Below are 26,829 nucleotides of genomic sequence, written 5' to 3'. Positions count from 1 at the left end.
TCATGTGGCAAGTCTGTGATGTCAGAGATCCACATCATCATCTATAGATCGATCAATCAATCAATCAATCAATGTAGTCAATACTACAGTATGATGTCAGTCATCTCCATATTTGGGCAACATTTCTGGAGTCTGATCTCCATTGTCTTCCAGTATACTATTTTATACATGTAAAATAACGTTTAGAACATTTTTTTTTAAAGAAGGAAAAAAAAACTTTCAATATGTGGAAAAACATTCAGGGATTTACTTCCTTAGCCTGCTGGCAGCGTGCACGAATATCTGGTGCTGATCGGTCCAGTGGCCTGTGAGATTAACACACACACACACACACACACACACACACACACACACACACACACACACACACACACACACACACACACACACACACACACACACACACACACACACACACACACACACACACACACACACACACACACACACACACACACACACACACACACACTCTTCTAGATGGCTCACCTGTAGGTGCCACGCCATGAAAACAAAACAAACAAACACTGTAAACACACAACAATAATTATAAAAATTCAGTAAAGGTTCAGTAAAAATACAAAGATTTAGAATCGTCAACGTGTGACCCAGTGTCCCCCAGCGTCTCTCAGTCTGCAAGGCCTCAGTGCAACAACAACGTGGTCGTCATGGTAATGTTGGCGTGCGCTGGGGGGCGGGGTCAAGGTGGAGGTCATGTAGATGAATTGATACTCCATGTTGGCACCATGCCAGCTGTTCGTTATCTTCAACAAGCCACACCCTCGTACTACAGAGTATGAATGAGGTGTTTTTTTGCATACAAGAAGAGTGGGCACTAAGGAAGAGTGGGCACCTTGATCTAAAATTGGCTCTTTTGTCCGGAATGTTAAAACATTTAATATTTGAAAAATGGTCTGAAGTAATGTAAAGTATACATGATTTGAACATGCACGGTACATCATTATCAGACCTAAATGTATCCTTCAACTTATTTTTTATGCCCAAAATGATTGGATGAACAGGTTTTGTAGCATTTTTTTTGCAATTGCAGAAATATTAGGCCTTAACCCATTAAGACCTGGGACGCATCTGTGTCATTTTTAGCTTTGAGCTTAAAGCATTATTTTACACTTTGGCTATTCAAAAATAGCAGATCTACAAGCTCGTAGCGTGGCACCGAGTGCGGTACGAGCTTGTAGAACTACTATTTTTGAAAAATCAAGAAGATTTGTGCAAATCTTTGAATATATATTTTTAAAGCGAACATTTGTAACTCAAATCTTTGCTTCTGGGGGGGTCCCTGGAACAAAATGTTTTGAGATGGGGGTCCGCAGCCAAACACATATATATTTTGGGTGGTCCTTGACATTAAAAAGTTTGAAAACCACTGACATAGCAACATACGTTTTTTCAAAAAAACTGTTGGGATTTAGAAGACATTTTGTAGAATCGGAACCTCAGGCCTTATTAATGGGTTAATTGGCGAATGTTCAGGCATGTTCTAATCATGTATGCTTTACATAACATGAGATAGCCAATTTTACATTGAAGTGCCCACTTTTCCTTAATGGCCACTCTTCCCGTTACCGTTTTTTCCCCCTCTCCCCTGCTCTCATCTCCTGGAGGGGTCAACCTGTTCCTCTGATGTGTTCTGTGTGCCACCGTCCTTCCTCTGAGGTCTCTTTAGTGCAAATAGGCTATCTGCCACCTCCTCCTCCACTGGGAGGAGGAGGAGGAGGAGAGGAGGAGGAAGAGGAGGGGGAGAAGGTCATTTACAGAAAGGAGGCGAGGCTGTGTTTGGTTTGGCTCCCGGGACCGGCCTGCAGGAGGGGGGGGACAAAGAGAAGTGTTACACAACTGTCAACTATTGACATGAATACGGCCATCGAGGCTATGTTGTAGCCTCGCAGTGTTTCCCCTAGGATGAAGCTGTAGCAGTGGTGGTGAAAAAAGTTGATGCTCAAAATGTATTTAATATTATTATTAAAAAAAATATATATACAAAAGAAGATGGTTCCATCTTAGCCTATATCTTTAATATTTGTGACATAATTGTATAATACACATACGACATAATCATTTTCAGAAGTCTTGAGACAATTCCTATTTAAACTGTCTAGTTTAAATATGAATTGTCTGAAGATTTATGAAAATAATTATGTGTATTATAAAATGATGTCACAAATATGAGCCATAAGATGGAACCATCTTCTATTGTAAAAAAAAAAACAACTAAATAATACAAAAAAAAATACAGAATAATTTAACTGTGGTGCTCAAATTTAAGCTGTGGAAATAGAAATATGCCTGAGTCTAGTATAAGACTGAACAAGAATTCTGTTTTAGAACCATTACTGTTACTATCTACGTAAGATAAGGCCTCTTGGTATGACAACGCATAGTTTTAATTTAACCAAGTACCCTGTATTATAACATAACTATGTGTTTAGCATTTGTAACAAACCAAACTGCTTGAAAATTGAGAAGTCAGCGAGGTATGATGATTTTAATGGTGGAGAGACATTCTTCTTCCATAGATATACATGGGGCATACATGCATTAGGAGTCATGGCTTGCCATCATTGACTCTCTAGACTTTAAAACACAGTGACTTGTTGAGTCTAGAATCTATAGAACAAATTTTGCTGGGTCCCCAGCAAAATTACTTAATAAAGCGTCACGTACATTTTAACTCCTTTATCCATATTTTATACTTTGGCTATGTGCCGTGCTATGAGCTTGTAGATCTGCTATTTTTGAAAAATCTTGAAAATGTGTGCAATTTTTTTTTTTTTTTAAGGCAGAACACATTTTCAGGTGGGGGTCTGCGGCCACATACATATCAATTTGGGGGTCCTTAGCACAAAAAAAGTTTGAGAACCACTGCTATAGATACTGGGATTTGAGTTGGCTACTAGGATTAAGTCAAACGGTCAAGGGTTACAGAAGGAACTAGGCCAACTGAAGGTCATTTCAGATAAATGTGTGTGTTCAGTACACACTGTCCCACCTGAGCACTTTGAGAGGGGGGAAGGCGCACACTTTGCCCACTGGCTTGGGGCCCACGGCCGGAGGCATCATGACCAGCAGGCCGCCGTTGGAGGGTTTGTGGGGAGGGTCCCGCCCCGGGCTCACAGTGGCCAGAGCCCCCCTGACCGGGCTGAGAGGCAAGGGCCTCTGAGGAGGAGACGGAGAGGGCCTGGACTGCTGCTCTGACACCAGCTAGACGTCACAGACACATGGAGAGTGAGACAGACAGACAGACAGACAGACAGACAGACAGACAGACAGACAGACAGACAGACAGACAGACAGACAGACAGACAGACAGACAGATGCTTAGTGATAGAGACAGACAGGCAGTCATCATGGCTTTTAGATTGACTATTTACGGGCAAAGATATTTGGTGTAGAGGGAAAAGGAATTGCCAAGTACAGACCCCAGGGAGACCCTGGATAACTAAGTACCTATATAGTGTGTTAAGTGGTTAATAGCCAGAACACAGGCTCTGTGCATGACTGTAGTTTCCTCTTCCAGGAGCTGGCATTCCTGTTTCTGTGTCTGTATCTTGTGTTTCCAGTTTAAATCTGCTGCTGAGCCAATCAAATGAAGCTGTGAAAAATAGGCCCGGAAATGGAAACACCACCTTCTGGAAAAGATACTACAGTCATGCACAGAGCTGTAGTACATCCAATCTCCTCATCCACCATGGCCCAATAGCTTGTGTGGTTTTATTGTGTCTCAAACAGCACAAACAGCAGCGTTTGTGAGGACAGAGGAATGTATACTAGCAACGTGAAAACATATGCACACAAACAATATAAAATATTAATATTATCCATAATTTAATATCCAGCAATATGAAAACATTAGGCCTATATCATTACTTGACTGCTTTGAGGGGTGCTATGGAATCCAGGATGGCTATGGAGGCATTATTAACATTGTGGATAAGCTCGTCTTGGTTTTGGCGAGGATTGAAGTGGCTGTCAAGGATGTGAGTGTGGCGGACTATGTAGGCTATTGTTTTTATTGTGTATTATGGAGCACCCCAAGTTTTTCACAGTGCATGTACTCATCGTACATCCTGGTGACAAGAAATCTCTTGAATCTTGATATTTTTTGTTCCAATATGGAACCATATTTTTTAATAAAAATGTAAGTAATATCGTTATATAATATGTAATATAAATATTACTATTCATACAAAGTAATAAGTAATATAATAGTATTACTTTTTAATGGAGTAATAAGTCATATTTTACTTTCGTAAGTAATATTGCCCAACACTGAATAGGTCATTAATGAATCATAATTTGTATTTATAAGATGTGAATGCTTGTCTTTGTTCCATTTTATATAATTAATAATTATGTGTTTGACTGCTAATATTCCTATTTAGGTTCAGATGAAGTATTATGACCATACAACAATTCTAACTTTATTTGACTGTCATTTCATGGTCTACATTTATAGCATAGATTAAATTAACAATAACGACAAAAACATTTCAACATTTTATATTTTTTTAGGTGTTAAGTTTAACTTGTACTCCTTTGCATAACAGTGTCATTTGCTGAATAGAACTTCAAGAAAAGGTCACGTTGCAGCTCAGTTATTTTCAGCAAGCAAAACTGTGTTACTATGGATATTAAGCTTTATACAACAGCCGTTCATTGAATCAACCCGTGGAGGGGTGGGGGTTGGATAGATAGATTGTTAGAGAAGTCTTACCAGTGGGGAGCGGGTGGGATTGAGGGGGAGAGGCTTCCTGGGTGGGGTGAGTCTCTGTGGCTGGGTGGCGGGAGACTTGGGTGGGCCGGCGGGGGGCTTGCTGCCCGGCAAAGGTGGTCGCACCGGATTGGCCTTGAGGTCCTGCGGTGACGGAGCGGGCCGCAGCGGACGCACCACGTTGACGGGCTGGGTGGTGTTGGGCGGAGGGGCGGGGCGGAGGGGCAACACCTCTTTGCTGGTGTGAGGTAGCTGGTGGGAGATGAATGGGTTAAAAACCATGAACATGGCTCATAAATAGCCTGACAGCGCACCGCGGGTTCAAGTCCCGTTTCCGACGGTCTTTGCTGCATGTCTCTCCCCTTCTCTCTCCCCCTGTTTCCTGTCCATCTCTAATACAAACTATAAATAAAGGCAGAAAAAGCCCCAAAAATATCTTTAAAAAAACCCAATACTATGTGTAGAAGGCAGTAGCCATGGGGACCAATGTCAATGAAGTTATATCAAGCAGATTCGTGTGCACACACACACACACACACACACACACACACACACGCACACACACGCACACGCAGGGCTCTGCACTCACCCCCTTATGGCTGCTGCTGGCTTTGTTGATGGGACCAACCACTTTGAGGTGAAAGGCAGGATTCAAATGACCGTTTTTTTCTTTCTCCACAGCGCCCTCAAGTCTAGAGAGAGAGAGACACAATCATTGAGCTACATTAGAACTGCAGAGCGCACAACAAATCCCTGCCCACTCATTTCAATGGAAGTAGCTCACCCAGCGCATACTCCTCCAGAAGTATACCCAGAAGTTCCCCAGCAAAATGAGTTAAAATAGCATCACAATAATTGTAACCACTTTAAAACCACCTTTTATACTTTGGCAATTCAAAAATAGCAGATATACAACCTCATAGCCGCGCTATGAGCTTGTAGATCTGCTATTTTTGAAAAATAGTGAAAATGTGTGCAAACCTTGGGTCCCTGGAACAAAATATTTTGAGATAAGGGTCCGCGGCCAAATACATATCATCAAGTTTGAGAACCACTGCTGTAACCTGTTGGTCTTCTCCCTCTGTGAGAGCCACCTGTGGAGGTAGGAGCTCGTCTGTAACGTACCTGTTGGTCTTGTTGCTCTTCTCCCTCTGTGAGAGCCACCTGTGGAGGTAGGAGCTCTTCGTCTTGTAGCAGTAGAAGAGCGTCAGGACGGCAGGCAGCAAGAACAGGAAGGTGAACAGCAGACCCACCACCACGCCCACCTGACCTGAGAACACATGGACACACACAGGGACAGAGTGTGTGTGTTACTATACTTGTGAGGACCAAACGTCTCCAAAAGTACAGTAGAATTTGAGAAATAGACATTGTGAAGACCATTTTCCTGGTCCTCACAAGAGGAATGGTTGTTTTATGTTTGAAAAAAATATATATTTTTGGGGATACGTTTACAATTAGAAAACATATTCAGGTTGGGGGTTAGTTTTAGGTTAGGTTTAGAGATAGTTATGCACGAGTTACACTTAGTTGTACGCTTGTGTCGTGCACTTTATGTGTGTGTGTGTGTGTGTGAGTGAGTGAGTGAGTGAGTGAGTGAGTGAGTGAGTGAGTGAGTGAGTGAGTGAGTGAGTGAGTGAGTGAGTGAGTGAGTGAGTGAGTGAGTGAGTGAGTGAGTGAGAGAGAGAGAGAGAGAGAGAGAGAGAGAGACTGAGACTCACTGTTGTATTGGATTGGTCCACTGTCCACGCTGCCTCCGAGACCGGGCTTCTCACAGAACGGGGGTGCCCAACCGCCATTACAGTGACAGTTCCCATTGCTGTTACACACCTGCACACACACACACACACACACACACACACACACACACACACACACACACACACACACACACACACACACATACACACAGTACGTGCTGAGTCTCAGAACAGTGTTGTACAGCAAGCATGCCTGAAGGAAATGTCAGACACATTTGTGGAGCTTGTTTACAAGTCTCTCAAGGCAGACATGTTGACTCCCACAATGTTCTAATGTTTCTACTTAACAGTGTGAACTTCAGAAGCTCTGAAAATGAGTAGAAAATAAAGCCTCCCCCACTTCCATTTCACCTGTGCAGTCGCATACAGAACTCCTACTGGAAACAAAACGTCAAAGCCTAGCTAGCTAGCTGCTGAACAGAAATGGACACAGGGATACATGAAAATTTAAGAAAAAGCAGTTTATTTTGCCACATGGAGTAATCAATGACGTCAAGCGTCTGAAAATGGTCTTGTGTTATAATCGAAAATGTTTTTCTGTAGATAAAGTGTTTTCTGCTTGATGAATCTCTCCATACATGCTGTATAACCCCACCACCTCCTAAATGAAGGATAAAGTGATGACTCACTACACTTACATCAAGATGTAATTAACCACATCACTGATTAACACGCCTATTTATCTCCTAATGACTCAGACGTCGTGAAAGGCTCCAAGTTGTTGGCTGATAATTGTTTCACACACCACACTGTTTTTAATGTGCTGTTGAGTGTGTGTGTGTGTGTGTGTGTGTGTGTGTGTGTGTGTGTGTGTGTGTGTGTGTGTGTGTGTGTGTGTGTGTGTGTGTGTGTGTGTGTGTGTGTGTGTGTGTGTGTGCGTGTGCATGTATGCGTGCGTTTTGGGGGACTTGTGACTGTGATAAACACTGTTGTACTGAACACACTGAACCTCTTTAAGGTCATGAAAGGAGATCATTTGATTGGTCATGATTGAATCCGTGATCCAATAGGTGCCCAGGATATATAGATTTATCTATATAATATCCATTAGTGGTCACGCAAAGTCCATTTCAAAGCATTGCAACCAAAGGTAGGTAAAGTAGCCAAAAACTGTAGAGAAATAATAATGACCCAAGTAGAAGTAAAATTAGTCATCAAAATAATTACTTTGTGTAATTATTGTGGAAAGACTACTGGGGTACTGACTACTGAGCTACTTCATCTTATTTGATTTATTGTTGAAACAATGAGAACATAATTGAAAAGTCTAAAATATAAAATTAGTGCTTGTCCCATATAAATAAACTATAAGCTAGTCATGTGCAAGTTCAAGTATGGCCTAAAAAATAAAAATAAAACAATACACAACTCTCTGAAGTTCTGGGATAATGAAACAAATAGAATGTGCATCTAATAGAAAATGTAAAAAAAAAAAAAACATAATTGGAATTACCCAAATAATTTGAAAAACTTCACTTTGACGCGTTTAATTTGGCCCAAATGTAAAGTTACACATTTTCTTCGCAAATATACTTTAGTAAAAGTGAAATGCGTTGCATTAAAACGACTCTCACAAGTCCAATTTATATATATAAAAAAACGTTACTCAGGTTGGAGTTGATAGTGACAATGATGTTCTCTAGACAACATACACATGGCTATCAGCAGTCCAATGATGTGTAAACAGACAACACAGACAAGGGCGCAGAGGACAATTTAGAACTGAAGGTGTCCAGTTTAGCTATATTAGCACCCCCCCCCCCCATCCATCAGGCTGTGTGCATAGGCACAAGGCTAATATTTGACCAACTATTATAGCCTACAGCAGCAGGATGAAGTGACTGACCGTGAAATTAAATGTATTGATTTAACCAAAAAAGGCTAAAAACAACACAACAAGGCTTTTGTTTCAAAATCATCATCTATTAATCAGACCAATTGAATGTATGAATGATTTATCTGTTGATTATCTGTTCATATCACGATCAGCTGCACGTTCAAATTCTAATCAAATAACAATGAGTGTGATTACGCTAAACTGTCTGGAGAACATTCATGGTCGACTGGAAGGGAAGCTTCTTTAACTATAATTAACCTTTATTTAACACGGTTACATTAACACCTGGGAGCTGTCCAGTACAACCACCGTTTAATGCTGTTGTACAGTACTGGGAGCTGTCTTTTTGTGTCTCCATGCATGGCCTGAAAATACCAACTATCTCATGGCTGGACATGTGCTGACATTTATTTTTCTTTCATTTGTTCCTTCTCTTTCCTTCAAACCATGTGAGAGGATTGTGTCCAGTCTGTGTAAAATTCTGATCCCACAGCCAGAGGTTTTCATTTGTGATCAAAGTGAATAGAACTGTAGTAATTTCATTAGATTTGCACATTGTTAGAAAACCTGATTAGCTGTTCAAATTCTTGTTCAACATTTACATAATCCCCCGTAACAATACAAATAATACACTTTATTCGTATAGCACCTTTCATGACATGAAATGCAGCTCAGAAGTGCTTTACAGAGCAAGAATAAAGCACAAGTGCTTTACAGAAAAAGTATTAGCAAAACAGTGAGGATATGAATAACAACATAGAGATTTAAAAATCAACTAAAAGCAAGAGTGAAGAAATAGGTCTTGAGCTGTGCTTTAAAGCTATCCACAGAGGGTGCCTGTCTCAGGTGTAATGGGAGTTTATTCCACGCCGTCGGCCCGCCGAAGCAGATAAGACATAGAATGACCTTGACGTTTTGTTTGAATCTTTTCTTTTTCATAGGCAGTATCGTTCAAGCAACATTCGAGCTGAAACACTAGTGTGGCTGTATGCCATGGGTGTACAGTAAGGATTATAAAAGCGCTTTATGAGATTCAACAGTATATCTATAAACTATTGTCCTTATTCAGCCAGGCAACAAGGACATGATTCCCATGTGATGTCTCATTCCTGTTTTACCTTATTCAGCCAGGCAACAAGGACATGATCCCATGTGATGTCTCATTCCTGTTTTACCTTATTCAGCCAGGCAACAAGGACATGATCCCATGTGATGTCTCATTCCTGTTTTACCCCAGGCAACAAGGACATGATTCCCATGTGATGTCTCATTCCTGTTTTACCTTATTCAGCCAGGCAACAAGGACATGATCCCATGTGATGTCTCATTCCTGTTTTACCTTATTCAGCCAGGCAACAAGGACATGAGCCAATATGATGTCTCATTACTGTTTTACCTTATTCACCCAGGCAACAGGGACATGAGACAGTATGATGTCTCATTACTGTTTTACCTTATTCACCCAGGCAACAGGGACATGAGACAGTATGATGTCTCATTACTGTTTTACCTTATTCACCCAGGAAACAGGGACATGAGACAGTATGATGTCTCATTACTGTTTTACCTTATTCACCCAGGCAACAGGGACATGAGACAGTATGATGTCTCATTACTGTTTTACCTTATTCACCCAGGCAACAGGGACATGGTTCAGTATGATGTCTCATTACTCTTTTACCTTATTCACCCCGGAAACAGGGACATGAGCCAGTGTGAAGTCACATTCCTGTTTTACCTTATTCACCCAGGAAACAGGGACATGAGTCAGTGTGATGTCTCATTGCTGTTTTATCATGGAACACTCTCTCTACTCTGAGTCATCACGTTGTCTCTTGTCGGTGGAACTGCATTTCTAAGGAACAACAGCTTGGGTCCAAAATGATTTCCTGTCAGCTACTGATATTCAATGTATAAGGTCAGTCCGTCCAGCAGCTATTCCAGGGGTCGTCTCAGAACCCACTGAAGAACAACCCCAATCTAAACCTGCTCCAATGTTATATTAACTGGAGTTTAAACCCAACATATTTCACACCTCAACTTGGGTTATTGGCTCATGAACTGAATAACTCTACATTATGTGCCCTGGGGGTTGGGTTGTAACACTGCAATAAATAGAAGTTAATACATTTTCTTGTCTTTTACAAGATCCTGGCTGAGAGCACTGCGATCTACCTTGGCTCAAGGACACACTGTGACAAGAAGATTAGAGAGCTCTCTCTCTCTGTGTGTGTGTGTGTGTGTGTGTGTGTGTGTGTGTGTGTGTGTGTGTGTGTGTGTGTGTGTGTGTGTGTGTGTGTGTGTGTGTGTGTGTGTGTGTGTGTGTGTGTGTGTGTGTGTGTGTGTGTGTGTGTGTGTGTGCACACATACCCCGTTTTCATGACATCGTGCAATGCAGGTTTCCAGCTCAGTAAAAGAGGCGTTTTGGCAACGGCGATCTCTGCACACCTGTGGTGACACAAACACAATGATCACAAACACTGTGGCGCACATTACCACCACACACACACACACACACACACACACACACACACACAGTGACACTCGGGGGGAAAGGTGAACTTCCAGCATCTACAGGAGCAGCAGGAATATGTGATATAATGATGTTAGGAGGCAGAAGGTGAAACAAACAGGAGGTGAACCACAGACCCTCAGTGGCTGTGCTGCACGTATTTGGACAGTTATTGAATTCATTGAACATTTCTCTTGACAATCTTTCATAACAGTGTGGGTTTCAGGTTTGTGCATACGAGAGAACCGTCAACATATTTCATTGTCCAATGGCCTTTGAACATATTTTCTGTTAGCAATAAAGTATAAAGTGTATATTCTCTCTCTCTCTCTCTCTCTCTTCTCTCTCTCTCTCTCTCTCTCTCTCTCTCTCTCTCTCTCTCTCTCTCTCTCTCTCTCTCTCTCTCTCTCTCTCTCTCTCTCTCTCTCTCTCTCTCTCTCTCACCAGCTGATACTTTGCAACTGTTATCTTAATTTTATTATTCATTATTGTAATGATGAGTCTCTTTTCATTTTCCATTTTAAACGTGACTCATGTGTTGAAGGTGACGCCCTGTAAATTCAGAAGGATTTTGAGTGCAAGCAGAGTGTACTTCGTGTTGTAAACCCGGCTACATAAGCATGCATTTGAATCATAATGTGCCCTGTCGCCCTGCAAATTCAGGTTCACTTTCTGCTCACCCTAAATAGCAATGTGCTAACGGTTTGCCTAACCACGGCTCATTTCAAGAGCAATAGGTGCACAGACGGGTGCAAGTGCTACTTACACAACATGGGCGCTGGACATGAAAATGCCAACGGCGTTGGCTGCAAGGCAGCAATGACACTTATGCTGCACTTTGTGCCGTTTTGTGATGGGTGTACGATAAGGCCCTCAGTGTATATTTAACTCTGCGAGGGTAGAAATGGGTCTTTTACTGTGTGTTTATGCAGTCCTCCACTCAAAATAGAATGGGTCTTTTACTGTGCACAGTATTTACCCAGTCCTCCACTCAAAATAGAAGATTATGTGCTTTAAAATCCATACAAAACATACAACATGTTGGTGTGTATTGTGCATGCTGCATATAAATAGCATTGGTGTGTATGTACATAATGTTAATAATAATAATACCATAATTTTAATATGTTATTTATATGCAATATGCACATACACTAATGTTATTTATATACAGTATGCACATACACACCAATGTAGTGTATGTGCAAACTATACTGTAAATAACATTAGTGTGTATGTGAATACTGTATATACTGTAAATAACATTAGTGTGTATGTGAATACTGTATATACTGTAAATAACATTAGTGTGTATGTGAATACTGTATATAAATAACATAAGTGTGTACATGCTGTATATATTATAGCATTAGCATGTATGTACATGCTGTATATAAATAACATTAGTGTGTATGTACATACTGTACTGTATATAAATAGCATTAGTGTGTATGTGCACGCAGTATATAAATAACATTAGTGCGTATGTCCATGCTGTAGGAGTTGAGTGCTGCTAGGCTTAGCGTAAGGGGGAGGATGACGTGGTTTCCTCACCTTCCCCTCGCCACACTTGGTGCCCGTCATGACGAGGCCGGGGTCGGGCAGGTCCCCCTGGCCGTCCTGGGTGCTGTAGACGTAGGTGCCGCGGCACTTCACCTCCACGCCGTCCGTCTTGATGGTGGTGTCGATGGACACGGCGTTGGTGCCTTTGGGCTTCTTGGCGGCGCTGTGGCACTGGATCTTCCCACACTTGGCGTCGCTGCGGAGACCAATGGACACGTACGTACCATCATCGTCGCCGTCATCATATTCATCGTCACCAGTGGTGTAAAGTAACTAAGTACATTTACTCAAGTACTGTAGTACAATTTTGAGGTACTTTTACTTAACTGGAGTATTTCCAATTTTCAGTCATTTTACTTCTACTCCATTAAATCTCAGAGGCAAATATTGTACTTTTACTCCACTACAATCATTTCAAAACTTTAGTTACTTTGTAAAAAAGGCCAGTTCAGACCTATAATAATACTTTGGCTATTTGAAAATAATTTTGAATAATATTTGAAAATACTCTGTTACGAGTAAAAGTACCAATATTAACAATGTACTTGAGTAAAAGTACAAAAGTATATATCAAAATATACTTAAGTACTAAAAGTACTCATTATGCACATTGTCCAATTTCACAAGTTTCCAAATGTGTAAAATCCTTTGAAAATAGCCGATCTACAAGCTCACAACGCGTTGCAAAGCGAGGCGTTGTTTGCTTGTAGATCGGCTATTTTCAAAGGATTTTACACATTTGGAAACTTGTGAAATGGGACAATGTGCATAATGAGTACTTTTAGTACTTAAGTATATTTTGATATATACTTTTGTACTTTTACTCAAGTACATTGTTAATATTGGTACTTTTACTCGTAACAGAGTATTTCTGCATTGCAGTATTGATACTTTCACCAAATGTGAGTACTTTTACCAGCACTGATCATCACCATCATATGCAAATGATGGCCCGCTACCTCTCAATCTTTGATCGAGTCGTTAAAAACCACACATTACACAATGATGGACAGATAGTGGATGTTGGACTTGAGCCTCATCGATTATTCAAATGTCTTCATTAAACTCAGATATTGCATTTATATCGCCTCTAATCAGCGATCTCATTGGACGTGGCCAGTAAACATTCTAATGACTCTGGTGGGACTGGGTAATGGATTTGAGGCTGTTAGTATCATGTGAGCATGAGGCAGGCGTCCACCGCCTTCATTTGGAGCAAAGCTGAGCTGCTAATGTGGCATCGTTAATTACCTCTGGCGCCGTGCCAAGGAAAATGTCTGTAGGAGCATGTGTGTCGGCTGTGTAATAAGGACCTGTGTGTGTGTGTGTGTGTGTGTGTGTGTGTGTGTGTGTGTGTGTGTGTGTGTGTGTGTGGCGTGTTAGTCTCACGTAGCCAGACAACTATTCCACAATCTCCAAATGCTATACAGAGTCGGGAACTACACCTCCCGAAAGCAGAGAGAGGAAGCTGTCATCTTCTTCCAAAATGTTTCATTTTGAAATGTTTCATTTTGGAATTTCCATCTCTGATAAGCAGCAAGCTATATAGGCTTTGAATATTTTGATTTATATTAGGACAAATTTGCGCAAATGTAAATACAAAATGGAAGCGGGGAGGAGGCGTCACATGCACTTTATCCCCGGATATTTTTCAGCGCTCCCATTGCTCCAGACTGTATGACAGACAGACGGACAGACTGTACGACAGACAGACAGACAGACTATATGACTGAAGCATTTGAAAATTGTGGGAGGCAACAGTCTGGCTCTCGAGACTAGAGGCGTGCCATTTCTAAACAGGAAGTGTAAAGTGTTATAGTGATGTCATTTCTCAACAGGAAGTGTAAAGTGGTGACAGTGACGTCATTTCCAGGTGTTTTCTTACCTCTTCTCACACTTCATGTAGTTTCCTTGTCCGTCTTTGCCACAGTTACCGAAGGCGTTCCCGGCAGCGTTGACATCCTGGAAGCAGGCATCGTGGGCTGGACGCGCACCTGTCACAACAATGTATCCACTCACTATTATATGATGTTATTTTATCACCTGTCACAACAATGAATCCACTCACTATTATATGATGTCATTTTATCACCTGTCACAACAATGTATCCACTCACTATTATATTATGTCATTTTATCACCTGTCACAACAATGTATCCACTCACTATTATATTATGTTATTTTATCACCTGTCACAACAATGTATCCACTCACTATTATATTATGTTATTTTATCACCTGTCACAACAATGTATCCACTCACTATTATATGTTATTTTATCACCTGTCACAACAATGAATCCACTCACTATTATATGATGTCATTTTATCACCTGTCACAACAATGTATCGCAAAAAATTGGTCACTGGTCTGTTTTTGTCCCAGCTGGATTATGGGGACAATATTTACAGGTTTGCTTGTGCCTCCACATTGACCAAGCTGGATCCCCTGTATCATGCTGCACTGAGATTCATAACGAATTCTCCTTTTAGAACTCACCATTGCACGTTGTATGCTGCAGTTGATTGGTCCTCTTTGACTACGCGCAGGTTGCAACATTGGTATAATTTCATTTATAAAGCTATTCTTGGTGAGCTCCCCTACTACATTACCTCCAAATTCAAATTGGTTAGAAATGGCTTAAATCTCAGATCAAATGCTTGGTTACGCTGTGAAGTACCTTCATTTTCATCTGAGGGAGGTAAAAAATGTCTTTCTTTCTTAGGCCCTTGGTTGTGGAATGATCTCCAGACCAAACTCAAATTGGCTGCTCTAATTCCCTTGAGAAGCTTCAAAAGAATCACCTTAGTTTTTTTCACAAACACCTGTTCCTGTCCGGAGGTTTATTAGCCTAGCGGAAGGTTATTGGTTATGTGTATTGGTTGTACACTGTGTGTATTATTATTTTCTGTTTGATTACTGGCTTCTTTCTATTGTATAAAGTGTAGCATTGGGAGTTATTTTATGTATTTGTGATGTATCTTGGATGACTATTTTGTTGTTTGTTTTAGTATTGGTATGTTAAGCTTAGACTGTGTAATTTTAACGCTGTATCTTGGCCAGTTCACACTTGAAAAAGAGACTGTGTCTCAACGTGTTTTTACTGGTTAAATAAAGGTTAAATAAAAATAAAAAAAAGTATCCACTCACTATTATATGTTATTTTATCACCTGTCACAACAATGAATCCACTCACTATTATATGATGTCATTTTATCACCTGTCACAACAATGTATCCACTCACTATTATATGATGTCATTTTATCACCTGTCACAACAATGTATCCACTCACTATCAGTGGTGGAAAGTAACTAAGTACATTTACTTAAGTACTGTACTTAAGTACAATTTTAAGGTATTTGTACTTTACTTGAGTATTTCCAATTTCCAATACTTTTACTTCTACTCCACTACATCTCAGAGGCAAATATTGTACTTTTACTCCACTACAATTATTTGAAAACTTTAGTTGCTAGTTACTTTTCAGATATAACTTATGATATAATGAAACGTACATTAACCACTTTAGCCGTATTTTATACATAGGCTATTTGAAAATAGCAGATCTACAAGCTCGTTGTGAGCTTGTAGATCGGCTATTTTCAAATATGTAGTGCTTTTACTTTTGGTACTTTAAGTACATTTTGATGCCAATACTTTTGCACTTTTACTCAAGTAAATTTTTTATTCTGGACTTTTACTTGTAACAGAGTATCTTTTATATTGCAGTATTGGTACTTTTACTTAAGTAAAGAATTTTAGTACTTTTTCCACCACTGCTCACTATTATATTATGTTATTTTATCACCTGTCACAACAATGTATCCACTCACTATTATATGATGTTATTTTATCACCTGTCACAACAATGTATCCACTCACTATTATATGTTATTTTATCACCTGTCACAACAATGAATCCACTCACTATTATGTCATTTTATCACCATTCACAACAATGTATCCACTCACTATTATTTTATTTTATCACCTGTCACAACAATGAATCCACTCACTATTATACAATGTCATTTTTATCACCTGTCACAACAATGTATCCACTCACTATTATATGTTATTTTATCACCTGTCGCAACAATGTATCCACTCACTATTATATGTCATTTTATCACCATTCACAACAATGTATCCACTCAATAAAATATCATGATATTTTGGATAGTATAATACTTTTAATGTTGGTACTGTAAACTGAGTTCATTCTGTAGATAGTTAATTTACATCTCTGGATAAGCACACATCAGCTAAAACAGCTCAAACGTTAAAGTCAGTCTCATGTCATTTGGTTTATTGACCTCCACATATGCTAATCCAGTTTAAAGGTAAGAGATTCTCGTCCAGGCATCAGTAACTTTATGGAAATGCAGAAGCTGATACACGGGCCGAGGGGTGAAGATTCTGATCATTAATTAAGCTGATGTGAAGATTTTTTATCATTCATTGTGCTAATGTGCATCAAAGGTGGGTAGAGTGGAGTTTCTGAAATGCCAACAGATGGTGGAGATAGAGGCTGACGCTTGTGCTCCATAGACGATACACCCAGGCTTTGTGAGTGAACGTAAAGATTTGAGACCATGAGCGTGTGAGGCTACCACCTCCATCCATTCAACACCTCAAAATAATAAATGTTCTCTCCCCATCACGGTGAAATAACACGGATTACAAGTCCGTAAATACACAATATTTTCGAGCTGCGTTCGCTTCCAGCGTTCGCGCGTCTTACTTGTAAGTGTGCTCTACAGCCTGTGTACACACACATGTACACACTACAATCCCCTATTAATTAAACTTTTACATAAACACTTTGACAGTGTTTTAAGAAGTCCACTCCATAAGTTAAGTGTTTTAAAGCTTCTGACAAACAAACCATCAGTTTATTTGTAATACCTCTTATGTGAGCGGGTACAGTGCTTTAGGCAGCAACGGGGCATTTTTCATTTTTCATTTTATTACAGATTGTTGAAGTACAGAATATAAGCTTTCATATGATGTATCATTCATTGAAATTGGAACACATTTGAAGAAGATGTGATCATTTGAATCTTGTCATCTATAATAGTCCAAACTGAGACAATCCCTTCTAAAGAATTTCCACTTTCTAGCACCTCTCAGCTCCAGGTAATGGGCGTGAACAATGGGTAATTTATTCAACCTAGCCACTCCTCTAATCACTCCCCCATTTTCGGATTTTTACTGTGGAAAGTAACTAAGTACATTTACTCAAGTACTGTACTTAAGTAAAAATTTTTAGGTATTTATATAAATATACATAGGCTATTTGAAAATAGCCGCTCTACAAGCTCACAATGCGCATTGCAACGTGTTGTGAGCTTGTAGATCAGCTATTTTCAAACATTTGAGTACTTTTACTTTAGGTACTTTAAGTATATTTTGATGCCAATACTTTTGTACTTTTACTTTGCTTGAACGTAAAATTTTGAGCACAGGCCTTTTACTTTTTATATTGTGGTATTGCTACCACCAAGTGCTTCTTCCACCACTAAATTTGACCCACTGGTAGTCGACTAATAGTCGAGGTTTACCTACTAATGAGGTCCTGGATTAACTCCAACCTGGTGTTTGCACTCTCCATTTACAACCCGTACATCTACATAAAGGTTCAGATTTCAAATATAAAGTGCTTACCTCATGACCACGGATGTTACCATTCACTTCGGATGGGTCTAAGTACCCGTATCTTCCATATTGTTCAATAAAAAGCATTTTAATCCGATCGGCGGCCATTTTCTCATAGAGTTATAACGTATCAGGAGTGCAATACACCCCCCAACCGATACGGCCGCGTAGTTGGAAAAAAAAACGGAGATGGCCATCAATCGGATCAAAATGCTTTTTATTGAACAATACGGAAGATACGGGTACTTATGAGGGCCCGTACATAATTATAACACCCGTGGCCATGAGATAAGCAAACACGCAAACACCAGGTGTACGTTCTGCCATGACGCTTGGCGGCGAGCTAACAATGCTAAGCTCCTAGCCTCGTTACTCCACTGTTGTTTTGGCCACATCTTCAGTGAAATACTTCCATACGAACGTCGAGCGGCCTGTTGTTTAGCTGGGGCTGCCCTCACCTACTGTAGCTGCTGTGTTCGCTACAATGTTATATTGTTTATACAACTAGAAGTGTTATACGCAATACTGGCCGCTTCCTAGCCCTGGTCCAGAGCGTTAGTTAGATTATTTTTATTTACTCCACTGCGCCCTCTACAGATCTGGACAATTTGAACTTACCATTAACCAAATCTGTAGAGGGCACTGTGGCGTAAATAAAAATAATTTCCGTCTCGCGGACATATTTTATTTTCTGCCCAAAAAGTGTATTTTACAGAGTAGGTGGGGTGCTGAGAGGCTTCCCACCTCCGAGAATAGACTTTCAACAACACAAAACAGCCTTTGTTTCGGTGAGTAGCGAAATGGTTTTGTTTATTTTCACTACTCTTGAGGGAACTTGAGGGAACTCACTAACGCTCTGGACCAGGGCTAGCCGCTTCCCACCGTGGTGAAGTTAGTTTCAGCCTCAGGTTGAATATTCACCCAGTGGATATTACTCCAGTAAAGTAAAATACCTCAAAATTGTACTTAAGTACAGTAATTGAGTAAATGTACTTAGTAACTTTACACCACCACAGAGAGGAGCGAAACTGATGGGCGGGGATTAGGCTTGTAACCGGAGAACAATGGGCCAACGACCAACCAAAACCACTCATGCTCCCTGCAAGTTAAAACCACTCTCCGCCCCCACAAGACCTACAGAAACACACAGAAACACTGCTGTGTTTGTAATGTAATTTAAACCACTTAATGATTCTAAAACGGATATCTTTTGGGATCGAAAGCTTCTTCAACATTCGAACTGTGTTAACACATTGATTGCCTAGATCGAGTCAACTCGTTTTTAGAATCCATCGCTTGATTGCCTAGATCGAGTTAACTCGTTTTTACATTTTTGGGGGAAAATTCCACAAGGGGCGACCTAACACAGCTTTGGAATGATCGATCGTCTCTCAGAGAAGAACAATGTGGATGTGACGTCATTCCAAAAAACGTCACTTCCATCCGCCCCAATGATGGGATTTTCAGAAAAACGGCTGTAACTCAGTTTCTTTTTTTTCCATTGAAAACCACCCGTTTTCAGCGGACCAAAGCTCCAAAATGGCGGATCACGGTTGGAAACTTGTTGTTCCCATGGATACACAGATCCTTCCGTCTACTCACAGGAAACTTTTTCCGTGTGTTTTTTTTACACAATGTCGGTTCCACGGCGTTTCAAATATCATCGGATTGAGGTAATTATACGCCGGCACGGGGATAGAGAACTATGTTTAATATCTTGGCAGTCAATGTGTTAATATGGAAAAAAACGAAAATCAGCCAACAAAAAAAAAAGAGTTATTTAGCTAGTTTCTACTGTTTTTCAACTCGCGAGTTGATGCCCGAAACACCAGGCCTGCTCACTTATAGACAAACCATCAGCTAATTTTTGAAACTTGTGAAGTCGAATTATTTTGAGACGACACCCGACAAACAATCCTATCAGCTCCATGAATGAACAGACGACTCTAAGATACCCACGCTCCTCAACTCAATAGACCATATTCACACGGCGGTCGTTTTGGAATTTAACATTGAAAGTGCCACCCCGTTGCCATGGCAACCGGGGCGGCACTTCATTGACTTAATAGCAACATGGCCGCCGTGTGAATATGGTCTATGGAATTATTACTGATCGATATCACCAGTTAACCCATTAAGACCGGGAACGCATCTGTGTGTGTCATTTTAAGATTTCATTGGCTATTAAAAAAAGCAGATCTACAAGCTCATATACATCTGCTATTTTTGAAAGAAATCGTGAAAATATTTGCAAATCTTTGAATATGTGTATTGTTTTAAAGCGAACAAAATATTTTGAGATGGGGTCCGCGGCCAAATACGTCATCATTTTGGACTAATTTGGTCCTTTGACATGAGACAAGTTTGAGAACCACTGATATTATAGCAAGAAGGTTCTTTCAAAAAACTGTTAGGATTTAGAAGACATTTGTAGAATCCCCAAAAGCAAAGATATATATATTCAAAGATTTGCCAAAAAAAACACTTTTTTTTTAAAACAATTGCAAAAGCTCATAGCGTGGCGAGCTTGTAGATCTGCTATTTTTGAGTAGCCAAAGAAAAATGACACAGATTCTCTCCCGGTCTAAATGGATTAATAATGTTGCAAGCCTTTCCGTGCGGCCATGAGATCAAGGGCACGACAGAATGGTCAACCTTCTACCAAAGTGTTGTGTGTTTTAGTTTGAGCCTCTTTGAAATGGAAGTGTAAAGCAGTGTGGAAGCATCATCATAATAATAACATCAGTGTGCTACGGACATGGATCCTACCGTAGCCCCAGAGCTGCACACACTGCTGCTGGTGGGTGAGACACATGCCGTTGTAGCAGTACGCCACTCCATAGTGACAGGACGAGCCGTCCAGCAGGTACACGTTGGAGGGGCAGTAGGGAGACGCCCCCGTGCAGTACTCCGGCAGGTCGCACGCCCCCGCCGCGCCGCGGCACATCGTCCCCGCCTCCTTCAGCTGAAAGAACGACAACACGGTGACTCATTTGTTGTAGGAACCCAGACTGGAGTAGCAGGTTCACTTTGTCCAAAACTAAAGTAGTTTCCATGTGGATGTTCAACTACAGTGTTATACATCATTGGTTCTCAAAGTGGGGTCCGGGGACCCCCAGGGGTCCTTGAGGGAGTTCCAGGGGGTCCCCAGCTAAATGACGCATATAGGAACCAAATGGACCCTTATGGGTCTGTAACTCTGAAAGCGTACAAATGGAACCAAATGGACCCTAACGGGTCCATTTGGTTCCATTTGTACACTCTCAGAGTTAAATGAACATAGATTTTACTATATAAATTGGGGTCCCAGAGATAGAAATGCCATTAAATGGGGGTCCGTAGCCTAATGCATGTCAAACTCTGGGTCCTTGAAATTAAAATGGTTGAGAATCACTGCTAGAGCCGTAAAAATCTTCTCTTATGGGGGTCACTTGCATATCTTTTCAAATGGGGGTCCGCGGGATAATGAGTGTCAATTTGGGAGTCCTTGACATGAAAAAGTTTGAGAACCACTGTTATAAATGACGGTACCTCATTGGCCGCTGCAGTTCATTGGAGCGACCTGTACTGCGGCCTCCATATTGGAAGTGGCAGCCGAGCTTTCTATTGCATTTATAAGCAGACGGTCTCTCCACTATTAAAATCATCACAACTCCCTGAATTTCAGGTCTGGTCCAGTGACATCATTGTCACCATGGAGAACCATGAAAAACTGTGTGGAGAATGATGTTAAGTGTAGACTGAGTGTGGAAAGTGGATTGACTAACTCATCAATGACAAGTGTGATGAATTTGGCGGGTGTGGGCAATTCTCAGAATCAGGCCTAGGCTGGGGTTGCCAAGGCGATCAATTGGCTCATTAATAGGCCACAGCCAGAGCCTTTTCTTCACGCCCGGTATTCTCTAGTCATGTGTGAAGCCAAATGCATGTAGTTCTGGCAGTGGATTTGGAAACAACACTCTTTAATGATTTGTTTCTCACAAGCATTCCAGCCAAGAAACTTAAAGGGGTAGACCACTAATTTTCAACATTGAACTATGTCTTTAATACACCTTAGAGCTGTTTGTGGCTGTGTGGAAATAAGAAAAAGTGGGGGACTTTTTTCTTATTTCCACACAACAGCTCTAATTAGGTGTATTAAAGACATAGTTCAATGTTGAAAATGAGTGGCCTTCCCCTTTAAAGGGATATTTCACTTGTCTGGGTTCATTTTAACGTCTACTCAGGCTTTTGTGAGCACTGCAGACAGTTTTTAAATTGCCTGATTCAGTATTTACTGTAGATATTTGACATTCATTTTATCTGACACGCCCCCTTCCCATACAAACCCATTGTAACTTCTAACTCCATTTTAATTAAACATGATAGATTCATCGAAAACACCCGTCCTTGGTTCTGGTGACTGATATTGTCCTTTTAATGAGTGAAGGGGCCGAGTGAGTGAGTGTGTTTGTGTGTTTGTGTGTGTGTGTGTGTGTGTGTGTGTGTGTGTGTGTGTGTTACCTTGCAGCCCTCACAGCAGACTCCGTGGGCACACTGTGCCTCTTCCTTCAAGGTGCAGTTGTTGGCGTTACAGCAGTTGTTGTCACATTCCTGTATGTCGCACACGCACACGCGAGCACACACACACACACACACACACACACACACATACACACACACAGAGTGGATGATGCTGCTCACTGACATCGTAGATATAGAAACCTATAGCTACAGTAAGGGTTGCCACCCGTCCCGTGAAATACGGAATCGTCCCGTAATTGGAAACTAAAAGACGCGTTCGGTATTGAACTGATACTATCAATTATTATACCGGTATTTTAAGGTCGGGGAATCAATATGAATGACAGGGCTATCTATGTGCTGTCCTGTCTCTTCGCTGTGTGACTGGGAGAGTGAGAGCTCAGCTGTGCGGGTGTCAGTCAGTGTTGCCAAGTATAGTGAGAGAAATGAGCCAGCCGACCTTCAAAAACAAGCCAAATTGTGTCCAAAGGTTGCGGAAAATAAACAGACTTGGCAACGCTGGTATGATGCCATTGTCTGGGAGTGCGCTCAGCAGCTCATTGGCTCATTACTCACGACACGACCAATGAGAGTTAGCGCTTTCACGTTGCTAAGATAAGTTCTGTGCGGCTGTGCCAATCCTCTGTCTGTCTGTGCCTGCCCTGCGCTGCCTGTCATGATGGTTGCCTAGTTACCTCTGCTCAGTCACTGCACCACGGGCACCGCGCTGTTTGAAAATGTCTACAGCCGACACTCCACCGCGTCCTCAAAAGAGAAAACGCCTCCAAAAGTACAGACGTGAGTGGGAAGAGGCAAACCCTTGGCTTGACAGCGTCAGTGGAGATGTTTACAAAGCAAACTGTAAAGTATGTCGGCGTATGTTTTCTGTGGCGCATGGTGGACTGGCTGACATCAGACAGCATGCCTTAGGAGAACAACATTCCAAAAATATATATATATATAAGAACCCAAAGGACCCAAGCACAAGTGTCACAGTTCTTCATGACTGAAACATCTCCTGAGATCGATTCGGTATGGGATATTACATCTTATTTATCTGGTTGTGTTTTTAACAAGATGTCAGTATTTCTATTTACCTGCCCTGGCAGCCTACATATTGGCTGCTGATGTGGGCATAGTCTAGGCTATTTCATTAGACTAATATGGTTGATTGTTTATTAATGTTGAGTTTTTAAAGTCTAATAAATAAATATGTATTTAATACAGATTAATCAATATAATTAAATAGTGTGCCCATTTAAAGAACAACTCTTATGTTGTTATTCTCATCTGGAAAACGGGATACTTCATAATGGATTAACAGTTAATAAATACATAAATAATATAATTCATAAATACATAAATACTTAAACACAAATAATTGTGTGACACAATCATTTTGGTCACTGTGTTTTATTATTGTCCTCTTTCAGTAAAAGTGTCCCCAGGCTTTGTTTTTACAGCACTTTATATGCATAATACTGTACAATACAGTATTATGCTCAAGTTCAGGCTAGTTCAGCCTATTTATTTAAACATTTATAACAATGTTCAATGCTAATAAAGCACTTTAAACTTTAAGTATGAGTACATGCTTTCTTGACTATATATACAGTAACTGTTCCAAAAGGCATAGATTTCTATGTATTTTAGGGGTTTTGGGGGCTGGCTTTCTTTAATATAAATTTCATAGATTTTTTTATTTAGATTTCATAGATTTCTATGCATTTCAGGGGTTTGGGGGGCTGGCTCCCCCAAAATAATTAAATAACATAACCCTAACCCAGGGGTCTTCAACAGGGGGTCCGGGACCCCTTGGGGGTCCTCAGAGTTACTACAGGGGGTCCACCAAATCTTTGTGTGATATAATTATATATTTTTTACATTAACCACTTGAACCCTAGCATCCCTTTTCTGAGGAGAACTTTAGCAAAAAATAGCAGATCTACAAGCTCGTAGAAGCTTGTAGATCTGCTATTTTTGGCAACGAGGTATAGGTGTAGAGGGAAAAAAGAGCAGACCATGTCAAAAAAGTTTAATCTGAAACACAATTTTATACATTATAGAGGGGGACCCTGCTTCATCTCTCTCTCAGCTAGGGGGTCCCCGGCCTGAAAACGTTGAAGACCCCTGCCCTAACCTAACCCTAACACCGAAATAAAGTAAAAAAAACAAAAAAAAAAGTTACAAAATCCACCCAAAAAAAACCAAAAATCACACGTGTGCATGTGTCCCGTATTTCCATTTCTGAAAGGTGGCAACCCTAACAGTACCTCATTGGCCGCTGCAGTTCATTGGAGCGACCTGTACTGCGGCCTCCATATTGGAAGTGGCAGCCGAGCTCTCCATTACATTTTCTCTAGGTACTCACAACACGTCGCATCGCGACGCGTTGTGAGCTTGTAGATCTGCTATTTTAGTACTTTTACTTTTGGTACTTTAAGTACATTTTGATACCAATACTTTTGTACTTTTACTCAAGTACATTTTTAATTCCGGACTTTTACTTGTAACAGAGTACTTCTACATTGCAGTGTTGATACTTTTACTTAATTAAAACATTTGAGTACTTTTCCCCCACTGCAAATCCGAGCGTGGAGTTTGACAAGTTTCAACTAACTAACTAGTCGCTGCTGCCTCAGTGCCTCTTATGAGCTTGCCCTTTCGAACAAGGCGCCCGCACATACAGACGCCCCAGAGTCGGAGGGGGCGTCTACGTTTTTATGTCTATGACTACTGACATACCAAAGATTTTAGAAAGAAACAAAGCACGGCAAAAATATTTTAGAAAGAAATAAAGCAAGACAATTGTCTGTCCATCATCTAATGTACAGATTAACTGGTGTTGCATTGGCTCATTCCTATGTTAATTCATGCTGGTGTGACACCAGGCAGTCAGGAGCCTTTGTAAACTTTCGTTGAGGTGTGAATTAAGGGTTGTTCTAAATCGATGCGTGTGCGTGCGCGTGCTCCTGCTCAAAAAAGGGGTTGCACGGCGTGTTACCGCGTCCCAAGACCAATGCATCCCAGCCTTCTTCTGATTGGTTAAAATGAAAGATCAGGAGCTTCCCATTTCTACCAAGAAGGGGGCGGGGTCTGGCTCAAATAAGCTCCAAACCCCTCGCTGCCAACTGCCTTGGTGGCATGCTGAGATAAGCTTTTGGCTTGCAGTTAAATGTCATGGGCTCAAACCCCACTCCTGACACCGTTTTATGTACTCGCATATTATTTTCGCCACATTAGGCATAATTGTGCCACATTAGGCATAATTTCGCCACTTTAGGCATAATTTCGGTGCACTGTGAGCCCTGTCTCTGAGTGGCAGACATACTGTAATAAAAACACCATGAGCGAGCCACCAATTTGCTTGCTTCACATTGCAATTTGTGCTGCTGCTTGTACCAAAAGAGGGTTTACTTAACCTTTGGCACTGTCATTCATGCTAACATGGAGTCCCATGATAGAGAACATCTCAGCAGTGTTTGACAAACACACAACGCAGCATGAATAAAAGATGAGATGAGATGAGGAGACCAGAGTCTTTCCAGGTGAAGACGGAACCAGAGGTCAAAGATTAACAGCTGATTTATACGACACAGAACCTCAAGCATGTCGCTACAAGAGTAATTACTAATTAATAATTCTATTTCAATCTCTTTAAAGTTAATCAACTTAAATCGCTATTCAATTCATTCTCCCTATTTTATTGTGTCGCTTTTATCTGTCTATTTTAGTGCTTTTTCTTTATTCTGTTTCATTCATTTTAATTATTAAAAAGGTTCTTCCGATGGGGCACGGTGGCGCAGTCGGTAGCGCTGTCGCCTCACAGCTAGAAGGTCCTGGGTTCGATTCCCGCCGGGGACGCTGTGGGCGCGTCTTCTCCTCCGCGTCATCAGCGCCCATACCCTAGGTGGGGTTGGCGAAAGGGCCTACTCTGTGTGGAGTTTGCATGTTCTCCCCGTGTCTCCTAGCTCCTAGGGTAGTTAATACCCTCACAAAAACATGGAGTAATCCTGGTCGCTATACCGCCTCCCCCATGACAGCCGGGGTGCCCGATGGAGGGGAAGGGAACTGGTTGGAATAACGTGTTCCTTCCACGCGCTACGTCCTACCGGGGAAACTCTCCCCTGTCAGGTGAAAAGAAGGTCAGTTGGCTCTCATGCATTGAAGGAAGTATGCGCTCGGCCCTGGCCTCCCTAGGCTGTTGGGGACTGGTGTAGCGCTGGTGCAGGGCTGGTGTAGTGCCCAGGATCACTTAGG

General features: G+C 41.1%; 1 protein-coding gene across 3 annotated transcripts in view; it reads right to left on the bottom strand.

Annotated features, from left to right (window-relative positions):
• Positions 1 to 418: 418 nt before the first annotated feature.
• The window catches only part of adam19a (ADAM metallopeptidase domain 19a), a 133,555-nt gene continuing 107,144 nt past the window's right edge, over positions 419 to 26,829 (bottom strand). For 2 of the 3 annotated variants that reach the window (XM_080451145.1, XM_080451146.1), the window contains exons 13-23: positions 22,570 to 22,659; positions 20,836 to 21,031; positions 14,290 to 14,398; positions 12,396 to 12,600; positions 10,700 to 10,777; positions 6,454 to 6,562; positions 5,858 to 6,002; positions 5,322 to 5,424; positions 4,736 to 4,984; positions 3,011 to 3,222; positions 419 to 1,820 (exon numbers count right to left, since the gene is read on the bottom strand). In XM_080451145.1, the coding sequence (XP_080307271.1) occupies positions 1,769 to 1,820; positions 3,011 to 3,222; positions 4,736 to 4,984; positions 5,322 to 5,424; positions 5,858 to 6,002; positions 6,454 to 6,562; positions 10,700 to 10,777; positions 12,396 to 12,600; positions 14,290 to 14,398; positions 20,836 to 21,031; positions 22,570 to 22,659 (1,548 nt within the window). In that variant the 3' untranslated portion in view covers positions 419 to 1,768. Of the gene's footprint in view, positions 1,821 to 3,010; positions 3,223 to 4,735; positions 4,985 to 5,321; positions 5,425 to 5,853; positions 6,003 to 6,453; positions 6,563 to 10,699; positions 10,778 to 12,395; positions 12,601 to 14,289; positions 14,399 to 20,835; positions 21,032 to 22,569; positions 22,660 to 26,829 lie in introns of all 3 variants that reach the window. The other variant, XM_080451147.1, reaches the window with a different exon arrangement.

This window comes from Gymnoscopelus braueri (assembly GCF_963280865.1).
Source record: "Gymnoscopelus braueri genome assembly, chromosome: 15".
NCBI lineage: Eukaryota > Metazoa > Chordata > Actinopteri > Myctophiformes > Myctophidae > Gymnoscopelus > Gymnoscopelus braueri.
The sequence above is the reverse complement of the archived record's forward strand: the minus strand, read 5'-3'. Positions and strand labels throughout refer to the sequence as shown.